The sequence below is a fragment of the Salmo salar genome, chromosome 11 (assembly GCF_965601325.2).
Source record: "Salmo salar chromosome 11, fSalSal1, whole genome shotgun sequence".
NCBI classification, from domain to species: Eukaryota; Metazoa; Chordata; class Actinopteri; order Salmoniformes; family Salmonidae; genus Salmo; species Salmo salar.
Window position 1 is genome coordinate 28,595,895 of NC_138301.1, and position 20,306 is coordinate 28,616,200.

Consider the following 20,306-nt stretch of genomic DNA (forward strand, 5'->3'; position numbering starts at 1 on the left):
CCTTGTATTGTGTTGCATCTAAAACAACAATCTGGTGTGCTCAACTCTAAACCGAAAGATGCTGGTGTTTTTGTTTTTCAGTCCCACTAATGCAACTTCAGTGAATAATTGTCTCATTCACCAGCTGTATGGACTGCGTAGTAGCCTGGCACAGAAGTGATTCTCAAGCAAGCTAGTTCAGAAAAAATAAATTGAGGACTGCCCATCTATTCGTTGAAGTGACAAAATATGTTGGAGAGTAAGGTCTGTATAACTTCATAGTCAGCACAGCTAGGTTTGGGTATAGATTTATTTTGTTTAAGTCCAACCACTAAGTTTACATGAGGTTGAAGGAAACAAAATATATTCACTTGTTGGAAGAAGTTAGACATAAGAAAAGTAGTGAAGTTATTCCAGGCCTTAACCAATCTACTAAACTTCTGGAAGAATTCCTAGTGATCAAATTCCAGAATTTGTAATAACAGCATCGGTGCTCTAAGCTTGCTATATTTGTCCCTTTCTCCATGCTTGGGGGAAGTCTATTGAGCACTGTCTATTGTCCAGCGCTAGCAATTTGGAGGGTTATCCATAATATCACACCTCTTGAAGTGATTCAGATTTTCTTTTTATGGGATATTTTCTTTTTACTTATAAGATACAGAGATGTGAACTGGATGTTTAAACCAGCGGAGAATGGGGGTGGATTGTTTCAGATATTCTCACTTTTTGTCAGTATGTTTGGGAGTGCTAGAAGGAGGGTTATGTATTTATCTTTCTCTCAATTGACCTACAGTATGATGACAATATATAACATGTACTATTTGAAAACACTACAAAATAAACCTGATCTAGATCATAAAACATGTTGAGCAACTAGGCCAATATCCTGTAGTTCATAAATGTGCAGTTTTACTGAATTGTTGTACAGACTGATAATACAGAGCAATGTATGGCAGCCTTAGCCTTGTAAGAATCACCCTGATCTGTGAGCTCGCGAGATGGCAGCCTTGCCTTGTGATAAAACACAAAATAGTGACTCCGAACAAGGATTATACACAGGAGCCTGGGCAGTTGCAATAACCACATCGGTGTAAGGTCCAGAGCTAATTTGAGATTTCAAACAGTACATATTACCTACATATTGCTGGAACGTTTTCATTACATGAGTTACTCCTTCCGACCTCTGGAATAATAAAGCCAGATATTGTTTCTAAATAAAGCAGTTGAACAGCATGGTGTACTTCAAGTGGGCCGCCCTCTGCAGACAGGTTTTTACTCAAGATAAAAAATAAAACAATTGTTCAATAACCATTTCCTTGTTTTTATTATATTGATAGTCAAGAGTTGCCTTCCAAGAATTGTGGACACTGCATGTTCTACACTACTCAGTTCACATATTTTTCAAGATTTTAGGAGAAATGTAATTGCCTTCTACCAAACCTTCCATGCTCATAGCATTTGTGTATGTCCATGTTTTATAATTACTCTTTAGGGCTCTGACTTCAATTACTATTTGAAATATGTTTATGGTCTTGTCTAGAGAAGGGAACACGTATGTAGTTTGGAAATCTATTTGAGTTATATTTTTATAGACATGCTTCTGTGGAAAGCATTGGGTTGCATTTTTCTGAAGTTTTCAGTTTGTTTACAAACATTAGATTTTGACATGCGCACTAGCACAGGCCTTGACCGTGTTTTTCACTTCGCTCCCTAGCTACTTCTCGTCCTACTCCTGTCTAAAACAACTGGATAGATGAAAGCGATATAGAGGAAGCTAGGGCCCCAAGAACACTAAGGTAACCTGCCTAAACGACTACCGACCCGTAGCACTCATGTCTGTAGCCATGAAGTGCTTCGAAAGGCTCGTCATGGCTCACAACACCATTAACCTAGAAAACCTAGACCCACTCCAATTTGCATAGCGCACCTACAGATCCACAGATGCCGCAATCTCTATTGCACTCCACACTGCCCTTTCCCACCTAGACAAAAGGAACACCTATGTGAGAATGCTGTTCATGTTCCTTGGTGTCCACATCACCAACAAACTAACATGGTCCAAGCACACCAAGACAGTCGTGAAGAGGGCACGACAAAACCTAGGAGACTGAAAAGATTTGGCATGGGTCCTCAGATCCTCAAAAGATTATACTGCTGCACCATCAAGAGCATCCTGACTGGTTGCATCACTGCCTGGTGTGGCAACTTCCTGCCATCCAGGACCTCTGTACTAGGTGGTGTCAGAGGAAGGCCCTAAAAATTGTCCAAGACTCCAGCCACCCTAGTCATAGACTGTTCTCTCTGCTACCGCACAGAAAGCGGTACCTGCTACCGCACTGCAAGTCTCGGTCCAAGAGGCTTCTAAACAGCTTCAAGCCATAAGACTCCTGAACATCTAATCAAATGGCTACCCAGACTATTTGCATTGCCCCCCCACCCCCTTTAAGCCGCTGCTACTCTGTTGTTATCATCTATGCATAGTCACTTTAATAACTCTACCTACATGTACATATTACCTCAACTAAACGGTGCCCCCGCGCATTGACTCTGTACCAGTACCCTCTGTATATAGTCTCGCTATTGTTATTTTACTGCTCTTTAATTACTTATTACTTATTATTGTCCGTATTCTTTTAACTGCATTGTTGTAGGGGCTCGTATGTAAGCATTTCACTGTACAACACCTGTTGTATTCAGCGCATGTGACTAATACAATTTGATTTGATCAATTAGCCTATCCACAGGTTAGCAGGATAAGGACAAGGGACTATGGTTTGAAATTGAACGGGCATATTTTCGACGAAGAAATGAACGAAAATCCGTTTCCAATAGTTACCACAGCCACAAAGTCATGATGGCTATATCGTAAAAATCATGAAAACAAAAATTGACTTTTGGGTCATAATTTAAGGTTTGGGTTAGGCTTAAAGTTAGCAGTGTGGTCAAGAAAATAAATTGTAGAAATGGGCGGGGTTTATGACTTTGTGGCTGTGGTAAGGTGACGACCGAAAATCCCAGGCAGTTCTAGCAAAGATGGTGGATGTCCTATAGCTAGCTAATATTAGCCCCGTCGTAGTCACAGCACTGGCTAACGTTTGTCATTCAATGTAACTCAAAATGTCTGTTGCTTTTGTACCGAAAAGACATAGAGGAAAAGCTCAGATCAACCAAGAAACCATCCAAAGAGTAAGTAACGTTAGTATCAGTTTGGTTATGTTAATCTGTGTAGCATTTAGCTAGCTGACAGCTGGTTTGTTAATTGGCACACATTCTATCATACAAGGTGGTAGCTTCGGTAAACAAGTTGCGTTAAGTTTTTCATATTTTCCAACTTTCAGTTGCTGGACGAAAATGACCAGCTGGTAAGGTGCATCACAGAGTACATGCAAAAAGGACGAGCAATGGAATGTGTACAGTAAGTTCAACTTCATATCTGTGTTATTTTCCCTAGAGTTGGTGATGTCAACCCTTCTCCTGGAGCTATTGGGTTTGCAAGTTTTTAACCAGCTCTATACGAACACACCTGATTCAGAGTGGTGCAGCATCTCAGTGCAAGATGTCACTACAGTCCCTGGTTCGAATCCAGGCTGTATCACATCCGGCCATGATTGGAGTCCCATAGGGCAGTGTACAATTGGCTCAGCATTGTCTGGGGTAGGCCGTCATTGTAAATAAGAATTTGTTCTTAACTGACTTACTGTTATCTATGCATAGTTACTTTAACCCAACCAACATGCACATTGACTCTGTACCGGTACATATAGCGTCGCTATTTATTTTTACTAACTGCATTGTTGGTTAAGGGCTTGTAAGTAAACATCTCACGGTAAGGTGTACACCTGCATGTGACAAATACAATTAAGTTCCTGATGAATAAATAATTATGGTAGGGCTGGAACGAAATCCTGCTGAAGAATAGGGTTGTTACCCTGCCGTGTTTTAACTACCATACTGTAAACAACTTTTCTCCACCAGATATCAACAGATCTTGCACCGCAACATTGTTTACCTGGGAACCATAGCAGACGCCAGCCAAACTTGGCTCCAACCACAAACGTATGTTTTGTCCCTCAATGAAATTGCAACCAGCTGCATTCATTGCTTGACCGTTGTTTCAATTGTTTGTTGATGTTGAAGGGTTGCAAATTGACTCAGATTCCAATTTTCAGATCCCCACCAATGGAAAGGCACCAACATTGACAGCCCAGAATGGACATAAAGCTATCATACGAAATGGGCAATTTCCTCAATTGATTCACAGCTTTCATTTTGAAAATAAAGTTGGCTTTTTCCTGACCTACTGCTGTAAAGTAACATGAGGTGCATTTAAGAGTTTGGGCATACTGAGCTTTCGCAGAATATCATCATTACTCCCAACAGGTCAGTTCGTGAGCAAGTCACCACCAGCATTGAGTCCTTGAATTGTTACATTTGAAATACACTACTAGGTGTAGCCTTGGACAATGGCCCACTGAACTTCAACCCAAGTTAAAACCAGAAAACTAGATGTACAACAGCCTACTAGGCAGCCTGTCACCCCTCAAATAAAAGGATCATACAGTAATTTGTGATAGCATGAAGTCATAGAAAATACCAACATATTCAATTGCTAGTCATTTTTATTCATTTTTGTTGCATTGCTGGTACACTTGGGAAGATTCAGTTGCCAGCTCAAGAGAACAATAAGCAACATAAGCCAAGCAGTCCCCCTTCATATCTTCTGTCAGGGTAAAACATTTTTTTGTAGATGCCACTAGTAAACCATTTTGACACAGCTAAAATGCTAACGGTTACAGTCCAAGGTCTTTAAAGATGTAAAAAAAAAGTTTTGGAAATAACACAGACAATGCAACAAACCCTATATTTTGATTGTGCAAAGCACAGAACTATAAAAAGATATTTATACAGCAAACAAATCTCTGTAAACATGGTATGTTAGTTTTCAGAAAACATGGTGTCATTTCATAAATACAGGCAACATTGGCATCCGCAAACATCAAAGTTAACATTCTGGGCCTTTAAATACAGCCCGTAGCCATAGAAACTGAATAAACATGGGCAAAAAAAAATTACCCTACACAATGTTTTAGTGTTTATAATGGCATATTTGGTAACCTTTATAGATATGGTGTAGTTAAACTCTGAACTAAAGAAATGAATGTGCCTTCACGTCTTGGGGGGGAATTGTGTTCTAACATATACAGTAATTGTAGAACATGTAAGAAAATACAAAAATAAGATTAATACTGTCAATATTTGTACAAGAAAATATTGTATTTTAAAGGAAGAAACATTAGGTTTGAGTTAGTGTCATTCTGATGAACTGCCAATCAGGGAAAGAAGAGGAAATGAATGCGCTTTTTGATCATAAAGACTTTCCGTAGGGCTCGTAACTATTAATGATCAATATAATAAACGGACATCTCTTCAGCACCATTTATCTTCTGAACAACGCTTTGGTTGGAAAATAATATTATGCAAGTGCTATTAATACCAACATGGCACATAGTTACTGCTATAAATTTTTTACTCTGTCAGTTGTTGAAAAAGTAGTATTTTTTTTTCAATTACACCTCTGCAATGATTATAATATTTATGCTGAGCCTGCTCAAAGCCTCTTAATAAAAAGAAGTAAATTATTTATATTTCAACTTCAGTAATTTACAAGCTATGGAACAGTAGATGTTAGCTGTAGTCAGTCATCTTACATGAGATTTGGCAGTTACAGCTATGTAGACATTATTATGGGGAAAACTGGAGTGTCTCGTTTAGAGCCCACCCCCTAAAATCTTATCCCTTACACATTTTCAGCTGGAGAAGAAAAGTGGATGATGGCCGTGCATGTTTCAAGCTCTTGTCTGAGGAAACACAGTATAAACTTTATCAGGCAGACTATCTGCCAGTAGGACATGCATTGCTTACAGCTTTTACATGGCAGTTTAGAATGTCTTTTTTAACATTTTTTTTAAATAGGGGGCGTTTGAAATGGAAAAATACATACAAAATGTTAAGCCAGTATGAACAATGCAATTTTGCCTGAAAACACATACTTAGAGACGGATGTTTTCAATTGAATGGTTATTCCAAAAGGGCAACATTACTAATGGTTGCAGTGGAACTTGCTTCAGAAATAAAGCAACAGGTATTCTACCATGCCAATGGACTCATTTGTTTGGTCTGTATCAGTACTGGTGAAGGTAGGAGGGCCTGTGCTCATGTTTGATGGGGAAGGATTTAAAGCCCTTGCTGATGGGTTTGTGCTGTTGTGGCTGATGCTGCTGGGTGTAGGGAGAGAAGCCAGAGGAGATCCCGGTGGAGGGAGGGCAGTCACTGCCAGTGGACCACACCGGAGACTGCAACATCTGCATGGAATCACTCCATTGGCTGGAAGGGATGTTCATCTGGTACAGGGAAGAGCTTGGATTGGGCATGGTGTTGTGTTGAGTGTGAGCGGAGTGCTGCCATGGGGCCTTCGGCGGCCAAGTTTTAGTTTTGCTTTCCTGTGGAGTAGAATGGATGGAAGTGGGAGTTGATCAATACAAGATCTTTAGCAAAAACAAAACTAAAAGGGGGTAAATGTTAACATTTAAAGGGATTCAATATAATCATATATACAGATGCAGTGAATGATAGAAGCTTCAATTTTCTGGCCCAATTACTGTACTGCACACAGACTCCTAAGTACACACTCTTTCCTTACCTGGTTATTATCATCTCCCAAGTGATGGAGGGGAGGAGAGGGCAGGGTACACACCTCCTGCTCGCCACAGCTGTGTTTTCTACAGGCAGAAGAGGAGACATGAAGCTCTACAGCACAATATCGATAGTTCACTTCATGAATAACAAAACAACAGGTTGTAGGGAAACCAAAAGAACAGTAATAGACTATGGTGTACGTTTAACACATGGTGACTCAGTTGTACCTTCTTTGTTTGACGGCTGCAACAAGATCAGGTCCAGAGAACATGGAGAACAGGCTGTCCCCATTGGCTGAGGACGTCTCATCACTGGAGCTGGCAGAGTCTCCCTGATTGGCTGACCAGCCGCTGTGGACCGCCTCCCTGTTTCACACAAGTGGCATTCTCAGTCAGAACTACTTGAAACACTATGAACATCTTGTTCTTACCATTCTACGAATCGAACGTCACTAAGAGGCATGTAAGATTGATTGGCATACTATCTAGAGAGAGATGTTATATACAAAGAAGTGTGAATAAATTGTACTAGTAGGCATGTGTCATGTGAGATGGAGTGGTGTATAGAGCCTTGAATGAACATACCCTGTACTACTTTGGGCGGACTATATAGAGTCCTATGCCATATACAGAGATGTGTGTATCAATGAGATGTTAAGTGTTGATTGTGATTGGGGAACGTACCCCTCGCTGTAATACTCTGGGTGGGACCAGGTCCTGTGCTGCTCATCAGGGACAGGCCAGTTGCCGCGGGTGTTGCTGGGTCGACGGATGTGCTGCACCTGCCGTTTCTGCTGCATGGCCTGGCTGACTCCGGCAACGTAACGCGCAAACTCAGGGTCAGAGCCAACTGCATATGAAAGGGAGAAAACACACAGTTCAGTTTGACATCCTCAGCTTTTCTCTGTGTGTGTGTGTGTGTGTACCCCACAGCTCAATCCATTCAGCCAGACTGTCTACCATAGCAGAAAAAGCACAATAGCCGTAAGTCAGCTGAACACAATGGCCTCTGCTCTGAAATAAAAAGAGTCTGCTGCACTGTAAAAACAGCAACTGACATTGTAAATTCAGCATAACATTTAAAATTACAAATCAGAACTTCTGGGGGGGGGGGGGAGAAGAGACAGCTGCTCACTGTCAGACAACCTACATTTACAGTGATACTAGTAAGGTCCTGTAGTTCAGAGTTTTTGAAAATGTATCTGAATGGGAGATGTGGCTATTAAGGTTTTTCACTTCCTCCTCAGGTTGCACCTGATAATGGCCGAAATTCATTCAGGAAATCACATGGAAATCACAGACAAACTAGATCATAAATCTTTCTGTCAGCGAAATATCACCACCCCAAATGGCTTTAATGGTTACAATGAGATTATGTAAGCACATCTCCAAACCACAAAACCCCAAGAAAAATCAAAAGCAACATATCCTCTCCAGGCATAATGACTGCAGTGCTAAACAGCAGTGTCTCCCTTTTCCTTCTCAGTCTTTGTAATGAAACAGCCCAGTCAACACAGCTCCAAGCCCCACTGCTGACACAGTTCCCTCCTACTATGGAATCCCTGGAGGCTGTGAGCTGCCTGCCTCTCACCACCACAACCCAGACAGCCTACTGATAATGGGGAGGGAGGGTGAATAACACCGTCCTAAAGGAGGCCAAGACACTGGATCTCACCCTGGCTACACTTTGACCAACGATGTGCAGGAAGGAGCCAGCTTTCATTGCTATTATATGGAGCCTTTGTAGTCGACTGCATCCTTCAACATGACAATATGCAGGTCACACACTGCTCTAGTGTTATTATCAACCACCTAGGTTATGTTCAGTGAGGAACACCGTAGTACCTCCCCGTTCCAAAATGTTCACTCCCTACTGAACACCACCCACATTAGTCAGAGGAACCCAGAGGGTTATCTGGGTTTGTGGATAAGGGAGAAAAATTACTCACCTGCAGGGTCAAAGGGCAAAGTGTCTCCCAGCACCCCAAACACTCCCTCGTTCTGGTCCCTGTTGGGCCAGGTGTTGTTGCGGGGACCTTGTGGCTTCTGCCCCAGCATCTCAGACATGACACTGTCCATGTAGGTGCTGACCAGCCCCAGGCTGTACAGGTCTGAGCTCAGGTCTGGGAGGCCAGGTGAGCCCCACTGGCCAATGGGACCCAGGGGGGAGAGCCCTGCTGGGGGAGGGGGGCCCTGGGGAGGAGGCTGCTGCTGGCTGGAACCACTCAGCCACTTGCTTGGCATTCTCTGCTGGGGAAGAGCCTGGGGTGGAGGCTGTTGGGAGGGCAGCTGAGGTGGAGCATGCTGCTGCTGACCAATAGGCTGGAGGAGGTGTTGGTAGTACTGCAGTACCTGCTGGGAGGGCTGCTGTGGTGGTGGTGGCTGTTGCTGCTTCTGCACTGGCTGCTGATGCTGGGGCATACTCTGGGTAGGGGGCTGCAGTGAACTGTGGGAGATAGCTTGAGAGGTTGGGGTTCGGTCGGTGGTGCCGCTCGGGGGCTTCAGCTCGGCAGCATTGGCAGACGCCACAGAGTTCCTCCTTTTGACCAGTGGGGAGGCTTGCTGGGACTTGCCCATATTGAAACCTGAGAGAAAGTCAATGACGTCCTGCATCTCCTGGTCCGTGGGGAGGTTCATGCCCTGGTCGTCACACACTGAACCGTTCTGGGGCAGAGTGGGGTCGGGGTTGCTGGACAGGTTGCCTAGCTGTAAGATGCTCTGCAGTCTCCCGTCTACTGCTTGGCCCAGGCTCTTAAACTGCTGGTCTTCAGAGCTGCTGCTAGAGAGCATGCTATGGGACGGGGTGCTGGGGATGGAGTAGCTGCCCCCACCACCACCACCCACACTGGACACAGAGCTGGAAGAGGCCTTCTTAGTGAATTTGGAAGTTAGCTTGGAGATAGTTTTGGGCAGGCCACTGGAGGCTTTGGAGCCATTTCCAGGAGACAGATCTACCTGCATCCCGTATTCAGGGCTCTCCCGCTGTAACTGCATCTGAATGGTGGGCAAGGCCTGTTCTCTGTGGAGGGAGAAGATACATAAGTATTCAATGGCATGGAAAATTACAATAGCTAGCTAGCTTTTTCAAGATTTTTTTTCAGGGCAAATGTAAACTAAAGCTTGAGAATGAGGGCTATACCTCTGTCAGCCCATGCCAATGTGAACACACAGCACGTTGATTCTTTCTAGGAATTTAAAATGCAAATGTGAAAATGCCTTGGACAATACACATCCACTCACTTGCACTCCTTCCACCTATTGATGTCAAAGACTGCAGTATATAGCACATCCACCAGGCCGAGGGTCTTCTCTGGGTCCAGACTCCGCTGCAACAGAGACATGGTGGCTGGGTCCTCTTTCAGGCACCTACACACAGGACAGTCAGGACACAGCACGACTGGCATGTCCAACATAATACATTTATAGGTCTGTTAATACTTCACTTTACTGTCCAAATGTGATAGTTGATTGAGTTCAGTGTTTGCTTATGTGGATAAAAAGTATGTAGTTTGCTAATTTAGCCAATTGTATGTCTAAGGGTTCTGAATACTTAAGATAAACAACTGTTCTGCCCTCTGTGGAAAAACAATCTGCTTGCTTTACAGGTCCAAAAAATTATTTAGCAAATAAATACATTTGCTTGCTTTAGAGACAAATATGAATAATCCTACTCACCATGTGGAGGGTACTTGTACCACAACTCTGGAGCCCTCCAGAGCAATCTGTGGAGCATAGGCTTCCTTGTTCTCGATCTGAGCAGTGTCAACAACCACCTGTCCACACAGTCATTCAGAGAGCTGCATCAGCACAGCTTCTAATAGAATGCATTCCCTCACAGCCAGTTATGCTTGCGCAAGCAACTCTACGGGATTATATTGGCCCTTTTTATCTCGACTGACTGTAAGCAAAGCAGATAGAGTACCAATTTCTTTCCACAATAACACATCAGTCTCCTCTAAAATAGATATAATGAAATAAGATATACTACTAACTCTGCCCATAGTCAGAGCATGTGGGCAAAGGCAATGTAAGCTACTTTGGGTGAACAACAAATATCCACGCTTCCAGGTATCCAGCCCAATATTTTCCAGTAGTTCTTTGAAAGAGGCTCTACCTTCTATACAAATGCAACTGGGTCATGGGGAGAGAGGACCCTTCCTGTCTCACAGGAAGTCAGTCTATTGTTATTTATATAGCAGGTGTATCCTCAGGACCCCTGGGCAGTCAGAGGGCTGAGTCCAGGCCTGTGAGAGAAACATACCGCCACACCCACCAGGCCCCTGACTCACAAGGTCACAGGCAGAGAGAGAGAAAAAAACGAAAGCGAGATACAGCAGCATAGGCCCCCCCAAAAAGGAGGAGAAGAGGCCAATTCAGGTGTTGAGAACTTGAGCCATTTTCACTGTCTGGCAGATCCGCTCTATGAGTAATGTTAAGAGAAGGTGGTCTTCTCTTGGGCTGCTATGGAGGCTCACACTGTCTGTGTTCTTCAGAGCTCATAGCTCAGATAAGGAGTTCATGTAAAGCTCCCATCCACCACCAGGGTTTGTTTTACACTCAGCGCTGCTGTTGGGTGGATAAGAACACTCCTCAGGCCTGACGCACTAAATATTACAGACCACACTGAGGAAATAAACAAAGTAGAGTAGTGGATGACTGCTGCTTTCTCTCTGTTGGCTGGGGGAGACTCGTTTTTTTAATTTATTTAACCAGGTAGGCAAGTTGAGAACAAGTTCTCATTTACAATTGCGACCTGTTTCAAAGTGAACAGCCAGAGATCTGTTTGAAGAACCAACCAAATGACCCCATTATTTACCCAGATGCTGCAGGAATGTTGGCTTCACTGTGTGTCTACAATGAGTTTGTTTACACCTCTTGGCCGTTCAAAGGAAACCAACATACCTTCCCATCATCTCGATTACACACCTCACAAACAATGGGCTCTAGGTTACAATACAGACTACAACTTGCAGCCTGGCCCAGAGCTATAATGTAGAGGCTTCACTAAGCTGTAGAGTTATAGTGAATCTGCTCAAGGCAGGGACCTCTAATGAATTAAATACTCCTTTACCTTTTCATCAAATAAGTGAAGTTGGTTGAACCACATGGCCCTACTGCTAAAGAAAAACAATCCATCAGCTAATTTGAGTCGAGACAACAGTTTATGTTGACATCTAATGAGACAAGTATTTTAAGCTGGGTGACTTTGCTGCCCTTGTTGACGTCTTAAGTGCCTTGTACTCACCAGTCCCGCCTGAGCGAACAGTAACTGGACAGCGGTCTTGCAGGCCATTCTCCAGCTGGAAGGGCAGACCTGGTTGAGGACCTCGGTGACGGGGGAGTCGTCCCGGGGGGTCACTCCGTTCTGCCCCACTGCCTCTTTAATGAGCTGCAACATGGTGTGCTGAGGATACAAAACAGGGTGGCCGGTGTGAAAACACAAGACTACTGCTGCAAGGCACTAATGTGGACCTGACAAAGACCCACTTTGGATTGAAACTTTGTTCATTTTTTTGCCAAATAAAAGGTATGGTGGAGCAATAGTGAGTGTGTGGGTCCTATTTATCTCTTCTAAAACACTAACATAGACCAAAACAGGAAACAGTAGCAACTACAACATCCAGGGACTAAGTCCTCTCTTGTTAAAGTGTCTAGGCTCTATAGTTTAAAGGGTCCTGATGAACGTGCTGTTTATTTCTGAATCCGGTAAATGGTGAGTCAGATTACTGACAGATAGTGTGTGCAATTATCATACGGGTTAGTTTTGTCCCGCAGACTGGGGGAGAATCCCACTGTAAACTAACGGAGCAGATGCTGATTCTATCCAGACCCAAGGCATCAGATGTACCATGGAATAAGTGTTAAGACATCCACATCAAAACATTAAATCCTTGCCCAATTCAAGACTCACAGCACACGTAAGTCAGAGGTTGAAATGACCGTCTAAGCGGCTCTCATTTCCTAGAGATTGCAGAGTGATCCATTCTGGTCAGCAAGGTCAAACTATGAAAGACTTAGAAAACCACTCATCACAGTAGCCTAGCGCCAGGATGCCAGCGAGCCAAGGCCAGTGGTGTATTCACAATGTTGTAAATAGAAATGTAATGAATAGATCTGAATACGACTCCCATGCTGATGACTCCCGATTTAACATGACAGACAATCATATGTTCTATGCAATATCTGAACATTCTATAACGTCAAGTCCTCCATAACAGACCGCAGAGCATACCGTTTTCAGTTTGAGGTTGTCAGCCGCCGACTCATTGAAGGACACTCCTTTGAGAAAGTGGGCGCCAATCTGCACAGGGATGGTGGGCAGCTCACATTGAATGGGCTGGGAGATGGTCTGCATCCTGCCAGCCTGCTGGGCCTCTGCCTCACTGCAGCAACCCTACATAGTAGACAGAGAGAGAGACACAGGCGCAGACACAGGATGTAAAAGTAGGTTAGAGGCAGGGCTTTGCCCTTATCACAGCCACTATAATCCAAGGCTTTACCATTCCTAATGAACTGTAATACGCCCTGTGCTTAGAGTAAACATACCTGTAAAGCTATCTCCACAGATTTGGGATTGAGGTGAAAGCCAGCCTTCAGTGCATATTCACTGTGGCCCATACTTTCTAGTGCTGCTTTATAAGCCTGGTGAAAGAAAAGAAAATAATTTGTATAAAATCAACATGTAATTAAGTCAGGCTGGATCCAGTCCTTTCATATCCAAGCCATCAACACATTGATTTGAAGCAGCCCTTGTTCTGTAGGGCACTAGTGACCCAGTCAGAAATGGCACCTTATTCCATACAGTGCGATACTTTAAAAAAATAATAATATTGCACTTTACAGGGAAAATGACCAGGAATAAGGCTCTGGTCAAAAGCAGTGCACAAGCCTATATTGGGGAATAGGGTGTCATTTCAGACATTGACCAAGGCTGTGGTGGTCCTGCGGGGAGCGTCATCTACCTGTAAGGCATTGTCGATCTTCATGTTGAGCTCCTTCAGATGGTGATCAGGGATGTTGGGGTTGTTGGAGCAGAAGAGCTGCTGGACCTGGATGCCTGCCAGGCAGCCGTCACGTCCCCTCTCCCTCAGACGGCCCGTGGCCTGGAACACAGCACACAGTCTCAGGTCACATAGCAGTTTACACACAGCATCACATACCCTAGTACAACCCTTACACACCCTGCATGTGCTCTGTACTGCTAATCTGCATTACAGCAAGGTGCACAATATGCATGAGAAAATGTGTCAGTGGGGGGGGGGGGGGGGGGGGGCACAAGTGTGAAACAATGGGAAAAATCCAAATACCTTACCTTTTGGATTTTATATACCTTCACCCATTTCTAATATAGGCCTACGGTATTGCACTAAATTGTCATCTCAAAAACATCTAATCTGTGCTTCAGAACCAAAAAGTTGCACATATTGATTGCTGACCAGACAAAAACAGAGTAGGCCTATTGTTTGTATTATCCAGATAAAACACAGTTTAGAAGTCTACTACGGAGGCATCTTTGCCAGAACAATAACAGGCTACCTGGAGATTTTCATTGATCATTTCTACATTTCAGATAGGCCTAGTTTGGGTGGCTACATGTCTAAAGATGGCTCTAACATCACACTGCATTCAATATTATGAGATGAAGATGTAACATTCTGGCAAATTAATTCCGGTATTTGTGGGGAAGAAAAGGGTTCTGGACTCCACAGAAGTGACATGACATCCATACCTAGTTGATATTGGTAGCTAACATTAAATGACTTTCAGCTACAAATGCAAAATGTGAATAAAACAGTTGCGTTTGAAAATGAATCAACGTTTACGGCTGTAATGACAGGCTACATTGGCGCAGCAATTGTGCGTCCATGTACATGCGTGGGGTTACGAGCTTTGAACCACTGCTTTTTGGGGGTTGCAGGTCAAAACATTTGAGAACCAATTAGCCAACGAACAGATGGACGATTTTCTGTAGAGCTATTGGATTGGGTGCAGTGCAAATGTCAAACCGTATGGAGAGCGGATTGCCATAAATATCCTGCAGCAAAAATTGTTTGGTGATCAAGAATATTAAACTGTTTACTTTGCAGGCATTAATTACTAGTATAGGCATTTACATTTACATTTTAGTCATTTAGCAGACGCTCTTATCCAGAGCGACTTACAGTAGTGAATGAAAACATTTCATACGTTTTTTTTTTTCTTCCGTACTGGCCCCCTGTGGGAATCGAACCCACAACCCTGGCGTTGCAAACACCATTGCAAACACCATGCTCTACCAATTGAGCCACAGGGAGGCCCACAGGCATACTGGTCTTTTGGTATATTATACTGGTCTTTTGGTATGTCAAAATAGCTTGAAATGTATCATTTATTTATGAAGTTTGCATTTGGAATTTGTTGTGAAAATTAATTATTACATAATCAAAGTGTGTTGTAGACAAAATAATGAAAAGGACTGTCTGGTAGCCTCTAACATACATTTAGAGGCTACCAGACAGTCATTGCATGTATAGATTCAATTTTTTTACTTGACTCGACTCACACTTAGAATGCACGACTTGGACTTGACTCTCGACCCATTCTACTTGTGACTACTCGAGACTTGGACCTTGACTTGCTGGTGACTGGGTCACACATCTGGTAGATTGTACATTTCAGAACAGTGTTGGGCATAGATTTCTGAATAACTGCTTCTATAGGGGGGAAACCGACCGCCTCCCTCTATGAAAACTGTCCAACAGTGCAGTGAGGCCCGGCCATGCCCAGTCTGGACATATCGCAGCAGCACATTCCAGCAGGATATCCAGCCCCGTTCCCTCCGGTGCTAACACCCCACATGCCAGGGCTTAACAGATCAATCAGGCCACAATTCTCCATTCTGGCTCCACTGCACAGAACAAAGCTCCAAATGTGCCAGGGGGACTGTTATTAGCTACGAGATTAACCAGCTAGCTCCTCTCACAAAATGGCCTCCATTTCAATTAGCTAGGATTTGTAGGCCTAGCTTAAAGTGGAGGAGGGAAAACTAGCAATACAGCCTCGTATACTGTATATACAAATTTCTCAACGAGAAATAGGAGGAAATTGTGGCTGGAATGGTAGCTGACTCCATTTCATAGGAATGTATAACAGTAAGCTTGTTACGTTTTGAACATAGCCTATTTCCACCAGCTAGTCACACCAGGAAGCTCCTTGGAGAGTCCTGGGGGCACCCTGGCCTCCATGTCTAAATACCTCGGCTGCACCCTTCCATGATCGTGAGGCCTCCTCCAGCTCCGTCAGGGGCCCAGGGCAGGAGCTCTGGGAGCGGACATTGCTGCGTCGCTCCTGGGCCTGGGCAAGGGCCTCGGCCAGGCACGACTGGGCCACAGGCTGCACCTTCTGCAGGGCCTGGGATAGGAACTGGAAGTGCACCTGCATCACCGTCAGGAAGCACCGACCCAGCACCTGGAGAGAACACAACATAACAAGATACAAAAGGTTGTGATCAGGACAATAATATCAGGAGAGAAAAAAATGTAATAAAAAAAAAGAGGGGAAAACACACCCTTGACAAGATTACATTAGTGGGAGCCTTGATCATTCATCTTTGTTTTCTAAGAACACTGGTTCTCAAAGCATATGTCCTTGCCATTCCTTGTTTTTCCATTACTCAGAAACTAACTTACGTGATGTTGGCTTCAGTGACTTGGATGTTTAAATTCTCCTTAAAAACAATTACATCTTTGATAACCCTCTGAGTCCTCTTAAATCAGATCTTCTAAATATAATAAAATGCATTGCATCAATTTACTGCTTTAAAGATGCTCCTCTTGTTTGAGGAAAACCCAGCTTGAGAACATGACATTATTACACACAAAAACAACTTGTGAAGGGCTATAACCCCAAAAAGAGTTCAAGGCAGGATAAAGGCTGCATTACAGTGAGCCACTGAAGAGAACTGTCTATTTAACAGTTAGAACATTATGGAAAACATTTGACAGGCTAACATTGTACAAAAAAGGCTAGATTAAATAACATTTTAAAGAGTCCCTATATCAAGGCCAAGTTCTGCTTGTTAACATGTCCTCTCATTTGCCACACAACACCAGTCTACAGTGCAATGTTACCCCAGCAATTAACTTTCTACCATAATTGGAAAGTGCAGTTTGTGTTATAAATCAGTCTACTCTGAAAGCCAAGGCCTAGCACTGTAGTCGTAAAGCACAAGCAATGCTTACAACAAAGTTTGTTTGCTCTTCTCCTTCAACTTAATAGTGGAGCAGATTTTTCCACATCATGATGGCACCGTCCCAGACCCTGTGCAATGGGTGATTCATTTAAGCAATAAGGTTCTCATGATGGTACCGTCCCAGACCCTGTGCAATGGGTGATTCATTTAAGCAATAAGGTTCTCATGATGGCACCGTCCCAGACCCTGTGCAATGGGTGATTCATTTAAGCAATAAGGTTCTCATGATGGCACCGTCCCAGACCCTGTGCAATGGGTGATTCATTTAAGCAATAAGGTTCACATTTACATAAGTGAAGGAAAGAATTGTAAAGGTGTAGGAGTCCGACATGTTTGTTGTCCAGTTAGCAAAAAAAGGAGCAAAACAAAAGCAACAGGACACCACAGCCGGCTCACTGTGGTCACAGGGTTCTTTTTCAGGTACGTGCTGAAAATATATTTTGGCTGAGTTGTTAAGGACAGACATATGCCGCCCTGTTTAAAAGCAGACAGGAACAACAAGGCTGGGCTGTCCTCATTCTTTAACAACACATCATGGGGGCACAGACACCGACTAGGCCAATACACTTACAGACCATTTCCAAGGCTAGGGCCAAACCCTTTAGAGCCCTCTTCAGCTCTGATTCTGAAATAGGACCAAATAACAGTTAACATAAGGGAATTGGTCAAACATGCAGTATTGGTTCTGAACCATGAGTTATGAGGGTGTGAAAAGTCTGCTGCTTATGTTGGACTGCTAATCACAGTTCAAACACTGGTAACACCTCACTCTCAAATGACTAATGCATACCAAACACTGGCTCAACGAATAATGATATGAGATGCTCTTTCTTTCCTCATTTTCCTAATGCAGACTATCAAACAAATTGTAGGCTGTCCCGGAATTGAGTGGCAAATTGTTTAACATAAAATCTCTTAGCGGTCAAATTGAGTCCATTTGATCAGTGAATGTAACAAAAGCCATATTATTACAGATTATGGTTAAACAATTTGAATGCTTTCTTCATTTCTAACAGATATTTTGAGAACAGTGTTTTCCCAGGGGTTTCCCGCTAATTGCATTTTGGAATATTCACACAACCAAAACGGCCATGTGCGCATTGTTGAGCTTATAATATGAAGAAATAAAACGTCATCAACATTTTAAGCTAAAATGGTCTGATCAGCCTCATTGCGTGCAGTAGTTGTATGGATTTTGGATCTGTCATCCCAGAACTGTCCCAGTGTCTGTTTTGAAACGTAGACATATTGATTGTCCCAGGGACACAAATGTGCCTTTAATTACTAGCCCTGGAGGGAATTATTTTATAAAGACATAAAAAAAGTGTTTGGTTGTAATTGTAATGTTGCAATATTTTATAGGCTACCAAAGGTGGCCAACCATCCTCCAGGAGAGCCTTAACTTCTTTGGGCTAGGGGGCAGTATTTTGACGTCCGGATGAAAAACGTGCCCAAAGTAAACTGCCTGCTACTCAGGCCCAGAAGCTAGGATATGCATATAATTGGTAGATTTGTATAGAAAAACTCTAAAAAGTCTCTAAAACTGTTAAAATTATGTCTGAGTATAACAGAACTTATTTGGTAGGCGAAACCCCGAGGACAAACCATCCAGGATTTTTGTTGTTGTTGAGGTGACAGTGTTTTCTATGTGTATCTAGATTTATAAGGCACTTGTTCCACTGGATGTCAACAGTCTTTAGAAATTGGTTGATGTTTTTCTTTAGAGAAATTAAGAAGTACGGCAGTTCAGAACGTGGGTCCAGCCTAGTGCACTCTGTTTTGATGCGCACTCCAGGTCACACGCTTCACTTTTAAATTTTTATCCGGTATTGAACACCGTTTATCCCGTCTTAAATTTGATTGATTATTTACGTAAAAAAATACCTAAAGTTGTATTAGGAAAGTTGTTTCAAATGTTTGGACAGCGTTTACAGGTAACTTAGATATTTTGTAGTCATGCTGGGCGAGTTGGAACCGGTGTTTTTCTGAATCAAACGCGGCAAATAAATGGACATTTGGGAGATATAACGACGGAATTAAATCGAACAAAAAGGACCATTTGTGATGTTTATAGAACATATTGGAGTGCCAACAGAAGAAGTTCTGCAAAGGGAAGGCATGAATTAAATCATTATTTCTGACTTTTGTCGCGCCTGGCGGGTTGAAATCTGATTTTCATGTGTTGGTATGCTGGGCGCTGTCCTAAGATAAATCGCATGGTTTGCTTTCGCCATAAAGCCTTTTTGAAATCTGACACGGTGGCTAGATTAACGAGAAGTTAAGCTTTCATTTGGTGTGTTGCACTTGTGAATGCATGGAAGTTAAATATTTTTAATAATTCTTTTTGAATTTGGCACTCTGCCATTTCACCGGATGTTGTCAAATCGATCCCGTTAACGGGATTTGAGCCCAAAGAAGTTAAAGGGGCAGTGTTGTGTTTTCAGACAGGCTTGAAAATGCAAAGAAGCCAATAGACATGAGTGTAGCCAACATTTTTGTCTGATTCTCTATGGTTAAAAAGATGGTAATGCATTTTATTTTGCAAAGTCATACAATGATGTACAAATGGTTTTAAATACCATTTATTTATTTATTTTAAGTGACTTACGCTTTTGGACAAGTAAAAATGTTCTAAAATCAGTCCTACTTGTCCAAAGGACAAGTGGCAAAAAAGGTCATGAAAATTCCTGCAGTCTGAAAAGTGATGTAAAATTGCTTATAATACCATTAATACTTTTATTTTTGGACCAGCTGTACAGAACACTATAAAAATGGACAAAACAGACAATCACAAAAACTATAAAAGGACATGATTATCTAGCAAGAAAAATGTAAAAGTTGCAACAAAAGATAATTAGTCACACATGGGGATAAGATGAAATTTCAAATCGGCTCATGGAAAATATGAGGAATAAAACTACAGGGCCAAGCCAACTTTTAACCGCATACAGGGCTGAAAGACAGGCTTAAACAGTGAGAAGAATGAACCGAACAACTCATCTTCCCCATTAAACTAAGGACACGTGTAGTGTGAGGACACATCTATTGTCTTCTTGAAGTGGAAATCATCATCTATCCTAGGAGAGTGAGACTAAAAACCAGATGCCTTCGTGTTTCATGTTTTCCTCCAGTCTAAAATACCTCTTTAGCGCTGTAGGATGGCCATTTCCAAAGGTAACATCTATTAGACCCTTTTCCAGTACACAACACACTGACGTCACGTACAGATGCGTGCAACTCTTGGCGGCAGTAAGAAAACCATCGCGATCTGCATCCATTCAATAGCCTAGATTTGTTTTTATTACTTCTAAACAAAACTTTTTGGGGTTCTCATACGCTTCCCTGTGGCTCAGTTGGTAGAGCATGGTGTTTGCAACGCCAGAGTTGTGGGTTCGATTCCC

General features: G+C 42.8%; 2 protein-coding genes across 4 annotated transcripts in view; one reads left to right on the plus strand and one right to left on the minus strand.

Moving 5' to 3' along the window:
• Positions 1-2,996: 2,996 nt before the first annotated feature.
• Positions 2,997-4,541, plus strand: s18l2 (SS18-like protein 2). Its single transcript, NM_001140977.1, is given in 4 exon segments — positions 2,997-3,165; positions 3,318-3,394; positions 3,955-4,035; positions 4,149-4,541. Coding segments are annotated over 4 exon segments (258 nt in total). The 5' UTR covers positions 2,997-3,096; the 3' UTR covers positions 4,180-4,541.
• A 39-nt stretch (positions 4,542-4,580) lies between these two features.
• LOC106562376 (granule associated Rac and RHOG effector protein 1) overlaps positions 4,581-20,306 on the minus strand; it is a 40,830-nt gene continuing 25,104 nt past the window's right edge. For all 3 annotated transcript variants that reach the window (XM_014127229.3, XM_014127232.3, XM_014127230.3), the window contains 12 exons: positions 15,909-16,121; positions 13,637-13,777; positions 13,221-13,316; positions 12,907-13,068; positions 11,920-12,078; positions 10,350-10,447; positions 9,915-10,040; positions 8,624-9,693; positions 7,359-7,524; positions 6,903-7,040; positions 6,680-6,758; positions 4,581-6,479 (listed from right to left, as the gene is read on the minus strand). In XM_014127229.3, coding sequence (XP_013982704.1) covers positions 6,162-6,479; positions 6,680-6,758; positions 6,903-7,040; positions 7,359-7,524; positions 8,624-9,693; positions 9,915-10,040; positions 10,350-10,447; positions 11,920-12,078; positions 12,907-13,068; positions 13,221-13,316; positions 13,637-13,777; positions 15,909-16,121 — 2,766 coding nt within the window. In that variant the 3' untranslated portion in view covers positions 4,581-6,161. The remainder of the gene's footprint in view (positions 6,480-6,679; positions 6,759-6,902; positions 7,041-7,358; positions 7,525-8,623; positions 9,694-9,914; positions 10,041-10,349; positions 10,448-11,919; positions 12,079-12,906; positions 13,069-13,220; positions 13,317-13,636; positions 13,778-15,908; positions 16,122-20,306) is intronic.